This window comes from Strix aluco, chromosome 12, assembly GCF_031877795.1.
Source record: "Strix aluco isolate bStrAlu1 chromosome 12, bStrAlu1.hap1, whole genome shotgun sequence".
NCBI lineage: Eukaryota > Metazoa > Chordata > Aves > Strigiformes > Strigidae > Strix > Strix aluco.
The window spans coordinates 13730101-13744549 of NC_133942.1; the positions used below are offsets into that span (position 1 = coordinate 13730101).

A 14449-nucleotide genomic window follows, 5' to 3' on the forward strand; every position below is an offset into this window, starting at 1 on the left:
TTCTTTGACCTCTCTGCATTATCTGAAACCACTGGCCATGAAATAACTGCTATATCACCTGACAAAATTATTCTTTCCCCTAAAAGTGGCACAAGGCACTGGAGGAATGTGCTAAAATGGTCTGAATTGTTCCAGGGACACATATTAAATAGTGAAGGAAAACAACACTTTTCCCATTAAATTTCTGCTTTGTGTAGTCCAACAACTATCAAGCATGGGGCAAACTTGGTTAGATGACCTGCAGTTAAAATACCAGCAACATAATAGAAAAGATACAGGTCTACATTTGGTTCATGGCAAAGAAACAAAATTGGTCAGAGTTTGGGTGAGATCAGTGTATAGTGAAGAAAAACTGGCAGAGACCGCCTAAGGTAGGGCAGAGAAAAGAAAAGTATTTTGAAAAACTTGCAGTCATGGGGCAACGTGTGCAGTCACAACAGACCAGTTCATTCTGTGCACTTCTAGGAGAGTGCCTGGATTTCTCATCATGTCTTTGCTCTCATATAGTAGCATCTGTATCTTTATTTAGCAATGTTTTCCATTATTATATTGTATCTGCATTTATTTATGCTTTCCGTCACCTCCTGGCTGTGCTACAGTCCCTGGGCAGAAAGCCCGCAGAGCCCAGGAAACTCTCTAGCTTGTACAGAACACTCCGGCACGTCTCTCCAGCAGCATGCGCTGCTGTGAAGGAGTACAGTTCGTGAAGCCTGTTTTCTGCTTTCTACGCTGGGTTCCATTAGACTTTGTAATTGTACTGTTCTTTGTTTTGAAGCTATTTTGCTTGTCTGGAACAACAAAGTCCCACCAGCTGAAGTGGGAGGGAGATGGAATTTGCTGGGTCAGTGGCTGTGAACTCCTCCAGGTTCAGAGGACCACTGCAAATGTTACCACCTTTCGTCACAAACATAAGACATGTTTTTTTGACTCTGCCTGTTGTGAAATAAATACACATATTTTTGGACAAACGAACAAAACTTTCCCAAGCTAAATCACTCTGTACTTATTCCCCTAGAACGAAACTTCTCTAAATGCACTTCCACCTCTAGGAAAGAGGTAAGAGGGTAATTGTGACAGGTGTTAGTTACCTTGCTTAATGGAGTACAAGAAGTCAGTGGGTTGATAATGTAGTGATGAGCAGGGTATAACAGTGTATAAACCACACGGTGCAGCAGGGTTAAACCATAACAGAGGAATGTAGCACCAAGGCAGACAGAGTAGCTCTCCATCCCTGGACTGGGGCTGCTTTTGTCTGGGATAAACTAGTGCCACTCAGTGGAAGTAACTCTGCAATGAATGTATTCTCCAGGCAGAAGAGTCTGCTCCACTTAGCAGAGTACTCCTCAGTAACAACATCCTGGCTATTTCATACCTTTGTAGATAGGAGACACAGACAACCCATTTAATATATCTAAATTCAAATTCAGGACAACAATTGAAAAATAAGTGCTAGTGTTAAAGAAATCTATGCAGTCATTTCAGGCGTGAAGAGAGTTTAATCTTTAGGTCTATTTCCCTGAGGATTGACCTTATATGTTAAAAAAAGCACTGCTTGTAATTATAAAGTAAGTGATAAGCATCAAATGAATTGTTACAGAACCCTTTTGTTGACTTTATTCTGTGATAAGGAGCAGTTGCTGTGTAACCTTGAATATGGCCAAATAACTCATGCTAAACGCATTGCTACAAAGATGGCATTTTGGCAGGGCTTTGATGTAGGTCATTTTATTACCAGGCTGAATCAAACTACAAACTGATCTCAAACTCATGCTGAGAATGCTAATAATAAACTGATCAATGAGGTGCTGGATTGTTCAGGAGAATTGGTCAAGGGAAAATGCAGACATAAAAAGTCTGGAATTCCAAAGGTTGAACTTGGGCTGTTATTCTGGGAGGAATTATATTCCTTGCATTAGCACAAGTTTTCTTTACTCCAGGGGCCTTTAGCTGAGTGTTGAACAGGACAGTGTCAGAAAGTATATACTTATCTTTATTTTTCTTGACCTTTATGTGCAAGTAATTTTTATAGTTCCATTAACCAGTAAGATCATTTGCAAACCACTGTACAAAGTATATTATGAAGAATGCCTTGGGGACCATTGTATCCTATTATGTTGAATGTTAATAGAATGAAAAATTAATTTAAACTCTAAAGATTAGAGCAAGGCAAGACTTCCCTTTTATAAGGGAAATTCAAAATTTTATTTGCTATGGTAAAATTTTAGAGTTGTACCCTAATATGACCTTTATACAGACCTTTATAGACCTGATTTGAATCAGACAGTGCAGCAGTCTGATTATTTGCCTCCTTGAATAAAATGGCTTATATCAAAGGTTCCCCTTTTAAAAAAGAGGGATTTCTGTGACCCCCACATATGTGATTACTCCTGTGTAATTTCACAGCTGTAAATGACTATATGCTAGTGAGCTCATAGTTGCTTGTTTAGCAAGTTAATAAACCAGAGATGAGAGAACCCACAGTTCCAAGGAGTGACTTTACCTTACTTGACTCTTTAAATACTTATTAAATGTTGTCATCTTCAGGTATATGGGACTTCAAAACACCTAAAACTAAAGATGCAGTTCTCTATAGTACTTGTTTGTATTTTGCATATCCCTGATTGCTTTAGAATGAGAAATACTCTCCCGAGTCTTGCTTGTAAGTCTCACATAGCACTCTTCCCAAGGGACTGGAGCACTGCTATGAAAGTCAGCATTTCTGTCCACAGACAAGTGATTAAGTAAACTTTATTATCTTAATTAGTCATTATTATTTTGTATTTATATTATCATAGTTAAGGTGTGATATGTTTGTGTGGCTAAATCAACTAAATTTAGACCAGTAATGAGCAGGAGTTTTGTTATTTGGAAGAACAAAGAAACAGCCCACCATCGGCCTTCTTGCTCACAAATTATGCCTTGACCTGAGAACCTGGCCTAACTAAAAGGATAAAAAAGTTGCGTGTTTTACATGTAAGAGTGATTTATTATTGTAAATGTCCATATAAGGAACAAAAAAGTCTCAGTTTCTATTTCCATAATTTCTATAAAACTAATGTGTAAGAGTTACGTCAATGAGAATCGTATTCTTAGATAAAGCTATACAGGGCAGAATTTTCAAAGTATCCCTATCCCACCAGATTGTATATCTTTTAGTACACTGTACTTTTAGTAACAAATTATAAGTTTGTGTCTGCTCTGTATGTGGACTTCTTGTCATAGATGCTAACCAGCCATTTTTCAATGATTGCATGAAGGCATGTATTTCTTTATTGGAAAATCCTGTTTTTCTCATACCCTGTATTGAACTTCATCTCACAGCTGTAGACTAGGATGCCTCACTGTCTTCAGAAACCCTAACTCAAGTAAAATAAATGCACAAAAGATTAGGACAATTAGTGACTAGAGAATTAGCTATCAATATTTCATGCACCCTGCAATACTGTCTAAACACAAGATATGAAATAAGAATAAATTGCACTTTTGACGTGCAGTGAACCTAGAAAGGAAATGACTAATCTAGAAAGATCTTGCAGTCGTTATAACGAGGCAACATTCTAATCACTGGTCACGTGTGATCTGATGAATAAAGATCAGGAAGATTTGTCCCATGTGATTATTCAAAGTTCACTTGTGATTTGAAGTTGGATTTAAATATATTGTGAATAGCTTAGTAGGTTTGTCCTGCAGTGACCCAAACACAGAATGGACAGCAAAATGTTTCCACCAACTTTGATGCAAGCCTGAGTGCAGATTCAAGATGTGATCCAGTCTGGGAGTCCAAACAGGAGGTCAAATACAGCAGGAATCATTCAAATGTACGAGGTTTTGGTGGAAAACGTTCGACCCATGAGCCACCTGGGAACTGAAAGGGTGTTTCATATGGAGGCCCAGTGCAACTTTAAGAAGGTTCACTGGCTGATTTAAAATGAATTGGGTAGTTCAGCCTGGTTTTCAGTACAGCAACACAAAGCTACTTCCCAAATCAGCTTTGCCAGCCTTGTTTTAGACAGAAATGAATTAATTTTTGTCTTGGAATAAGTCTTTTGTATTCCAGCTTCAGCCAGTTCTTGGTTAAGTAAGAACAATACCCACATTTCCCATCTGATATAAAACCACAGTATATACAAGCATAGATTATATATGATATATATCATATATATGATATATATGTATATATATTTCAATATAGTGATCTCATTGCCACTACACCATATTCATTAATAACTCATACATGTTAGTCTAGATAGAAATTATATGTTCCAACTTAACCATCCAATTTGAATCACTGAGACACTGAGTTTTTGGCAATGTCCGAAGTGGTAAAATGGAAATAAGGTAGTAAGCAGTAAAGTTCAGCCTTCAAAGTAGTTATTTAGTATTGTCTAAGTTTTTTTGCATGTGATGGGCATACTGGCATACGTTGGAAAGTAAGCCAGACACCAAAGCAGCACAGGGGAAGAAAAGTCTTAAAACCATGAGCGCTTCATACTCGAGGGGAAGAAAAGGAGATTCTCCCATGTATATCTCTAGTCACCTGGCAAGTGAGACAGTAAAACCAACCAGTTTTTCATAGTTTGGACTTTGAGGATGTTGAACTTTCAATAATCCAGCAGTGGACAAATAAGATATAGAACACTAGTTATGGAAAACTTGATGACCTTGAAAAGACAAGGCTGAACTTACAGCTACTGCATCATATAGTAACATTATTTCTTTTCCTTGAGCTATTTTTTACAAATCTATTTTGTATCTTAATATACTTTCAAAACTGAGCTCCATTTTATCTTTATGAACAGTAGCAACTTGAGTGCAATAGAAGCAGCTGGTCTTCCATAATATAATAATAATAAGTGTCAGTTTGGTAAAAATTTTATTATGAAGCAAAACTGCTAACCGAAGTAATTTCTGGTGTTAGAGTTTTTCATTACAAAGAGCTGAAGTGACAAATGAGTTTATTGCTGTCAAGAGACCTACATTTTATTTTGGTCACTTCCTATTAATTAAATCTTGCAAGTAATTCTTTTTTGTGTGTTTGCTTTGTTTAATATCTTTAAACAAAATAGTGCTCTCTAAGGCATAGTTTACTGTATGTTTACCAACCACTTAATATGTTTACAATGCTGTGTATTGTTTCTTCTTAACAGCACTCTGCACAGAGGAGTGTGTGCATGGAAGATGTGTTTCTCCTGACACTTGTCACTGTGAACCAGGATGGGGAGGTACTGATTGCTCTAGTGGTGAGTACAGATTACAAAAATGTGATAGAGATATATGCTGCTGTTAAAAAAAAAAAAGACCTTAAAGCAGTGGTCTTAGAACTCGGATACTTTAAGTGGGAAAATGAAGGTTGTCTGTTGGTTGTTTTGCAACAATTACTATGTGATAATACCCTTTCCTACGATAATGACTCACCTTTTTTGCTTGTTCTTAGAAAGAAGTGTTAAATGCAGTGAAGCAAACTCTTAATGCTTTCGGTCCTGTTATTAGGATACCAATATAGATAATATAGCTCTATTGTGAATTTTTTTCTCTCTTAAATCTTTAATACAACACATTCTTCATTAAATGCTTTGTGGAGTATTTGGAGTCATTTGGACTCTCTCCAGAAAGAATCCTTGTCCTGTTGAAGCCAGTGGGAGTTTTGCCATTGACTTTTCATGCAGCCCAGTTTCTACCTTCTGACTTGAAATCCACACCTTAAATTATCCATGCTGCAGAAGTTAGGGAAATGGTAGAGGTGGTAGTTCTGCACCTTTTGCTAGGAAATTAATTCACACTTGGGGCTTTCAATTCTTTCAGCTGGGGAAGCTGTGTATGTCAGACTCTCTTAATTGGTAATGAAAAGTTGAAGTCTATGTGATTAGTTCACGCTGGAATGAAACAGCTAGTGTTCTTTCCAGTACAAACATCAGGGATATTATGTAACACAGGCCCAATACGTTACTGACAATGGAAATAAGCTTGTTAAATTATAAGTCTATTTGTGCATCAGGCAAGTAAATAAAGCTGCATCGAGAAAGATGCTGTGAGTCATTTACTGAATGAACGTTTCATTTTGCTTTTACATCCTCCCTTTCCCCCACATTGATTGGGATCCTAAGAAAGAGGCATCATTACCAGGCAAAAAGATAACAGACAAGGGATCTATAAAGGCAGGCATTAGAAGGAAACAGGAGTTAAATGTGACTGGGGATGAACACCTCCAGAGGCTGAAGTAATGGGGCAGGCTCTTCTCTGGTCAAGTTACTGGTGTTTTGTCTGCAGCTTTGCTGATGTCTCCTCAGTTACAGCAGAAAAGGCAAGAGGGAGAGAGCAGGGTGAAAGGACAGAAAGAAAGGCAATGCTTTGGGGCTTGAAGCAACCTTTTGGGATGCAGACAAGGGAAAAATTGGGCAGCGTAACATACTGAATATCTATTACAATATTTTTAAAAAGAAAAATAGTACCTTCAATTGTAAAATATTGTGTAGAATCTCAGGAATTCATTTTATCCTTTGTTATTTTTAGTAATAGAAATGTTTAACCTAACAGCCAGTGAGTATTTATACAGTGCATGTGCACTTAGAGAAGTTAAAATAATAACAAAAAAAATACTTTGACACCATGGACACGCATATATGGATGTATACATTAATACACACATGTACACACAGAGTAACGAGCACTCTGTCCTTTGTAAAACTGAAGAGGAAAGGATGTCAAAGTACAGAATGGTCTCGTGGACTGAAACTACCCAGTGACTCTTATTAAATTGCACTAATCTTGCAAGTGAAGATAAAAAGAAAAAGAAGGTTTTTCCTATATTGAATATTTAGCTTTTTAAAGTAATTAGGAATATTAAAGCACTGACAATGATTGAGATAGAAACATTATTCATAACTTTTATTTCCGCACTGGGCAGCAATCCAGTATATTTCATTTATGAGGTTTCAGCGGTAGAAAGAGAAGCGTTAGCCAATTCCTAAATTAAATATGCCCTGTTAACTTTTATAAATGATAGCCCAGGATTAGCTTCAAAATTTAAACATTCATTTTATTAATATAATTAGTGTGTTTGCTGGACTATAGTGCCCACTGTCTTTCATTCCATTTGTTATACACTGGGCAACTTGCATTCTCGTCCTAAGGTCTGATCTGACAAGCACTGTCCGATGTAATGCTTGTAAGTGTGACTGGTCTCATAGAAGCTGGCTTTTACTGCAGCTGAGAGAGCGGCTCACCTTTATGCTTGACACTAGAAATTTGGATGACTGGCCTCTTTATTGTTAGGTGACTTTATTTAAATTAAAAGGTATAGAACAGATATCAGCTGAATACAGTACATTGTTGTTCTGAGTATTTCCAAGAGAGAAGCTGTGAGCCTTTGCCTAACCGAGGTTAACCAGGTTTTTCAGATACATAAATGATCCACATATTGAGTCATGTCTTACTGTTATCCAGTAATAATGTGGAAAACATTTTTCACTTCTACTGGAATAATGTATCACCTGTGCCTGCCTTCTTCCTATTACTTCATTAACATTTGGCTAGCTACCATGAAGGTTAGATGTTTGCAATGGCAAATATGGTCTGTGGATGTTCCTGAATGGCTGGCCCTGCAGGGTTGTGCTCTGGACAAACCCAAGCTGTCGGCTCTACGCGTGCCACCCCGCGCCCCGTGGGGCCATACGACTTTCCTGTACAGTCCTCAGTATCAGTGGTTTTATTAAGTTACAGGCATATTGCTTTTAATGTTGGCTGTTTGAAACTATTTTACTGGGGAAGGGATCGCTAGCCAAAACACTCCCTTTAAATTTAGAAGATCCCCTAGGAGCTGTAATTGTTTCCTGAATGATCTCTCCTGAAAACAATGTTGAGAAGTGGAGCCTACCTGACACTGGGGGTCATCTGTTGTCGGTTACTTGGAAAAGATCTAGGGGCACTCACTCTTTTTGAGATAGTATTTCAACACCCTGCAGACAAGACCATTATAACTTTCTAAAAGTAATATATAACTTTCATTTGATTTGACGGGTGAAATTCAACCATAAGCAGAGCTCCAGCACAAGGTCCAAGTGTCACTTCAAACCCCAAATTTTTCATTTTTGGTGCGCCGCAAAGACTACCTGTGCCAGGAGAGAGTATGAATGACACTGAGCACGGATTTCCTATGGGGAGGCAAGCTTTTGGTGTTAAATGCAGTTTCCCAGTGTTACCATTCTCCCTTGGCTAGAATATACTCAGTTAAATGTTTTGAATAGTTACAGCTACAGCCTGTAGTCATCCAAACAATTTAATCATCTTTCTCAGACTTTGTTTCATGCTTTCCTAAAACTCAGCCTGTAAGACTACAATCACAAAACTTGCTATTCGGTGCAGCTGTCCATTGACTGATCATGGTACATGTTAGAGTTCATCTGTTGTCAAGGTTAAAATAACTTCAGATGAATTGCTAAACAATTATAAAAAAACCCTGTGCCATATTCAGCTCTGCATGCCTCTATACCTGTGTTTTACTGCATGCTGTTGTACATCTGTCGATGCCCACAGGCTTAGCCTTGATTTCATGCTATAAAGCTGCAATATATTAAGGCTTGATTACCATAACAATAAAAAGAGAAGTAATGAGGTATTAACAAAAGAAGCTCTTGAATAAAATGTTTTCAAGGTTTTAATGATGCTAAAAATTAAAAGGAAAAGTCTTTTAAAAAAACCCCATACCTTTTCCCTTCCCTTTTAACTTGTTTTATTAAAATCATGCCCATTTAGTCCATGCAATCTGCACTGTTGTTTTTTTTTAAATACAAAGGAAAATTGCAAATGCTCTGTGTGAACTTACCTGCTCACCTGTCCAATTATTTCAAAGCAATTAACTTCAAACAGTATGATATACTGGCTTGAAATTCTGGTAGGAATATAATTGACTGTTGGTGGTTACCTGGCCTCTTCTGGGTCTTGATAATAGCCATCTGTATTTGCAGGCCGTTAGGCCCCAATCCAGCAAAGCACTTAAGCATATCCTGATCTTGACACATGAGTAAGACTTTTAATCTGCTTTAAATGAAGCAGGTGTTTAAGAATGTTGCTGAGTCAGTTTTGAAGAAACAGGTTAAAAGATGTCAGTGAAATCTAAACAAGCCTCTCATTGAATTCATGAGGCCTATAAGGAATAAGGTGGTATTTCTTTCAAAATGCTAAAACTCATCAGGCAATATCATTAAAGACCATTTTGACTCTCATGAGCATTTTTCACTGTGGGGAAGATCACAGAAATCTTTCTGGTTAATTCTAGGGGATTCACAAAACTCTGGACAACAGGTGGGAAAAAGAAAGTTCAGAGCAAGACCCCTGAATTAAAAGCAAGAACCAGTTTGAGAAATTTCAAAGTAAACAAACACAGAGTCTGTAATGAAAAAATAAAGTGGTTTTCAAACTGTTTATTTTGCTATTAGCTTCAGGAGAAAATATAGTACTTTCCCAAAGTGTAATTAAAGAGATGTTGGCATAATAATGCCAAACCATCTTTCTTCATGCTATGTCACCTGGGGAGAGAGATTATAATATTGCTGTCTGGCATAGGCTGATCAGTAATGTACACATATGGATAACATAGTTTTCTTTGGAAAGGATGTTTTGTACTAACGGTCATTAAGAGCAAGGACCTATTTCATCTTTATCTCTTGTCAAAAATAGTCAAGGTCATAACAACAGGCAAGTATAACATCACAGCAAGATCCCATTTAAGGGTATAGCCCTAGAGCAGCTGGAGTGCTTCAGTTCTGAGACTTATGATGAATGAGAACTGCAGATACTTTGCTGAATCTGAAGGGAGGTTGCTTGACAAGCTATGGAAAGCAACAGTAGAAGTCTCAGGAGAAAAATGGAGTATTTTAAAGTGAGTCTGTGGTGTTTTTCAGGCTTGATTTTCATTTCCATGTCCTCAAAATGCTTTGAACTATTTCTGAAGAAGAGATAAAGTTCAAAGGAAAGATTCCTGGTTTGTGAATACAGGCTCAAACAAAATTCAGCCTAATGTCAGGGACTGATCTGCTGGAATCATTAGTTAAATTTTTGTCCTGAGGTTTTTAGGATAGGATTGACAGGGAAACCACCAGAGAGGTGCAAAGGTGCAAGACCTCAGCTGTTCTAAATTGTTAGTGGGCCACTACTGTCCCTGAGGAACATCTGTCCATGTTTCTTGTATGGGAATTTGTCTGTGCCATGGGTTTGTATCTCAGTGACTCTTATATCCAAGTGCCAAATGAGGTGACAGAGCCGGGTACAGTTTCTGTTTCCACCAAAGCCCATGTATTTCATTTGATTTCATTTGTCACTCCAGTTGTTGAGTTTAGATGCAGTTTCTAAAGATCTGTTTAAAGTTGTGAAACTTCATCTGGGATCCAGGCTTAATTATTGCTTTAGCTGAACCAGAATTTCATATTCATAGCATGTGGACTTTAAAGTTTTCATACACTTTTCATTGAAGTCAAGCTGAAATGCAGCTTAATTTTGATGTGATTTGCAGACTTGGTGACAACTACATCATGCAAGGAGATGCAAATGTAAAAAACAAGCTCCAATGAGAAGCTCATACAAGGATCTTTCCGTAGCAGTTACAGAGTAGAGTTGATTTCTGTCTCTTCCAGTTCTAACAATTTGCTCTTCCTTAAACTTAAAAAATTTGCCAACTCCCTTCAACCACTGCTGAACTGATGTAATCAGGTAAACAGCTTGTGTTTAATTTTTGCCTCTGCTGGATGTTGGGCCCACGCACTTGGGCTCGTGTACCTAGGTTGCATGTGTTAAGCAGTCTCTGTAGCAGCATATCTTCATGGGCCCAGCCTACACAGGACAGCCTGTAACCAGGGAATAAAAATGTAAACACAAGCTGCTGTTACGTGTGGTTAGTAGCACAGCAGCATGTCTTGTATATATTTTTACACAGACGATTTGGCTGCATTAAACTGGGCTAATCCATCATTTTTCATTCGGTGGGAATATTTTGTCTCTTGCTGAAGCTGTTAATATCTACTCAATTGTTTGTGGCGGTTTCTCCTCACTCTGTTAGAGATATGATAGTATCCTCTAAACTTCCATGAGTTAACTGCTTTGGAGGTGCTGCAAGCTTATGGAAAAGTGGGACAGTCATATTAGCCTTGGCTTTTCCCACAGTAACCAGGGCTGAGGAAAGGGCAACAGTTGATTCTGGAGAAGGAGAAGTTGATCCAAGATTTACTTTGGGAAGAAATTGCTTTCTATACTTCTTCTATGTGATTCATTGATAAGTAATAGAGCAGTTGCCAGTTGTCCTAAGTCTTGTACTAAAGTGAGCGAAAAATAGAAATTAAGCGCCCTCTGTTCTTTTACTTTTCACCTTCATATTCATCTTCCCTGTCAGAGTATGGGAAAGGACTTCTTTCCTTAAATCAGCTACTCACGTCTAAAGCCAAGGTAGTGACAGATCGTTTCCCCCCAGCTGTCCCAGCCCTCCTTTCAGACTGCCTCTTCTGAATGATTTTGAAGAGTCAATTGAGCTGGCCTGGCTCTGTCTGCTCCAGTCCCTGGAGTTCTATCTTCCAGTGTGTGCTGTTGCTCTTAAGGCTTGATCTAGCAATGTACTTCATGCATATGAATAGTCCTCTTAAAGTCAGTAATGAACAACCTATGTTATTTAAGTTAGATAAATGCTTAAGTCATTATCTGAATGGGAACTTGAGAGATGAGGGGGGAAAAATCAGGCTGATGAGGATCTCATTTAGGGACCAGGAGTTACTGAGTAACATCCAGGCTGAGCAACAGCAGGTGGTTCTTTCAGTGAACTAAAACCATTGTCAGCTTTACCACACTATCAAGAAAGAGGCTTGAGCCTGATGCCAGGCCTCCTGCAGAGTGGAGCATGACACACAGGTCAGTGATCTGAATATATTCCTTGGTTCTAGGCAGAGATGATGTTTTGACCTACCACACAGGTGAGTACCAGAAGATAGAGATGTGATAAGAACATAATTTGGTTATGCAGTGTAACGGGCATCCAGTTGTCTAAGAAAGATTTTTTTTAAAATGTAAAATATTATCAGAATAAGTCTGCACAATTATATATAATTACTACAATATTACCACAATCATCTCCTTTGTTGAAGCATCCAGTTCTTTCCATGCTTGGCTGCTTTGGATTGAGGTAAACCCATAATAAGTTATGTACTGGAGTGAATATTCATATAAAATTCAGGTGATCTGTTAAAGCCATGAACTTCCCATTTGTACCCAGTAGTAGGTGATGAGGCTTTTGCCACTAAGAGCTTGTCTTCTAAACTGGCCTGATGTAGTAACATCATTGTGGAGTCTTTTCTCTTTCTCTTGATGTAGCCTTTGTATGTACATAGACTTTCTCTCTATGTTACTGTCAAGAAAGTGACTGTGTGGATCCAGACTGGGGCTGCTGGGATTATTGTGGTTGGCTGCAGTGGTCAGCAGACATGTCTGTATTGATCTGATCCTCAAGTGCTTAGCTGGGGATAAAAGACATACAGAAAGGGGTCTTTCCTAATCTAGATAAATAAAATATTGAAAATTTTATGTGTTATATAATTAATAACCAACAATTGTGTAATTATCATTTTGATATATTTAGACATATACATTGCTTTAAGGCACACAGCTGACAAACGGGAGATGAGAGGACAGGTTTAAGACCTAATGGCTATCTGGGCATATCACCTCCCATTTACCCACTCTCCAGCCCCTGGTGAGCTATATATGAGCAGTATGGAAATTCTGTGTTCATGTAACCAAATTGTATATGCTGGGTACATCTGGAAAATCAGTCTACTGGCTCTCTGAATCCAACACTAAATTCATGCTGAAAACCAATAAGGGAAGCTGCGGGCAAACTTTGTTGTATAAAACCTCACTGTCATTAGGGCAGTATGTCAGGGACTGATGCTTCAGAGTGTGTGAAAAGACATTTAGATTTCAAAGAAAAGAAATGGGTGTGAGCCTATGGGAGCAAGCAGGGTTATACATGGAGGTTCTGTACCAAAGCAAGACAGGCGTGTTGATGAGGTGTTTGTAACGGAGCGCACAGCGTAGCCTGCTCTCCCAAAGCAGAGCCCCACTGAACTTTGAGCACACCTGCCACATCCAAAAGTGAACTTTATAATGTAGCTGTTCTCTTATCTGGGGAATGGCTTGATGGTTGACTAAAACTTTACACTTTAAGGATAATTTTCAGTAAATGAAACCACGGTTACTAGTACTGAATGGGCGAAATGCACTCCCGTGCAGGTTGTGTGTGGTTATGCAAGGGGGAATTTGGCTCATGTACATCTCTCCTTGGCTGCCGAACTGGTGAGAGCAGAGGAGACTTCAGAGAAGGGCACTGGATGTGTGACGAGTTGTTAGTTTTATTAAATTGACTGAGGTTTTTCTCATGTTAGACAGGGTAATAGCTATAAAAGAAAGAACCTACTGCAATATCCTTTTTAATGAACTGAATTGCTAATGTTAAATTTCATTGCTGGAGCATCTTACAATAATGTGGCTTTAAGTGTGCACTACACAAATGAACAGACTTTAGATCAGTTTCAAAGTACTGTTGATATAATTTTATGGTCTGGTCACTAAAGACCTTGTCACTTGGAGAAAAGAGCAGAATTCCCTCTTCCAAAGTGTAGGCAAAAATCTCAGATGTGGACACCCACTCAAAAGTATTCCTGGGGTTTTTGCTTGCTAACAAACAGAAAAAAAGGTATAGTGGTCTTTGGGAAAGCTTCTAAACCATTTTTAGAAGTGGTTTAGAAGCTTTCCCTATTTCAAGGTTTTAGAATCTTCTAAACCTTGAAATACCTCACCATACCTAACCACTCTGTGTTAGGTATGGTGAGGTATTTCAAGGAATGCTTGAAGAGGGCAGAGCTCAGCTCACTGTCCAACACTAATGTATCAGAAAATCCCCTGCGAGCTATTTCAGGCACCTGAACCTGGAGAAGCCTCCAGCCTGCTTTGACTTTTGCTGGGTTATGAGTAATTGTCTCCAAAGACGTGTGCTATGACTGGGAAAGGCCCTACCGCCCCATTCAGTGCTCTTAGGATTTTTCAAAAGATGGTGTTCTTCCTAGTTACAATACTATTTTACAGGCAGTCTTTAAAGGTTGAATTCAAAAAAATGAAAGGTTTCATTCAGAAGTGAGACTTGAAATTTACCTCGGGCCCCCAGCAGGTAAAATTTGCTAGAAAGTAGCAGTCATTCATCACCTAGTGTTAGACACAAGCCATCTTGTGTACTGATTACCCGAGAGCTGAGGCAGAGTCAGTAAATTCATTCAAACAGCATCACTGAGTACACCTAAGCATGGGAGGAAAGGTTGCAGGGAGAAAGCATGTAGATACGCAGCTTTCCCTGTTAGTGATTTTTCCTTTGTTTAGCTGTAAATTCCAGCATCCACATGCAAAGATACTAAAATACTTT

The 14449-nt window shown here is 38.5% G+C and overlaps 1 protein-coding gene across 9 annotated transcripts in view; it reads left to right on the forward strand.

The window, feature by feature from the left end:
- The window catches only part of MEGF11 (multiple EGF like domains 11), a 306379-nt gene that overhangs the window by 113636 nt on the left and 178294 nt on the right, over positions 1–14449 (forward strand). For all 9 annotated transcript variants that reach the window (XR_012624787.1, XM_074836840.1, XM_074836839.1 and 6 more), the window contains one exon: positions 5148–5240. Coding sequence is in view for 8 of the 9 variants with exons in the window: in XM_074836840.1 (XP_074692941.1) it covers positions 5148–5240 (93 nt within the window). In the remaining variant the exon portion in view is untranslated. The remainder of the gene's footprint in view (positions 1–5147; positions 5241–14449) is intronic.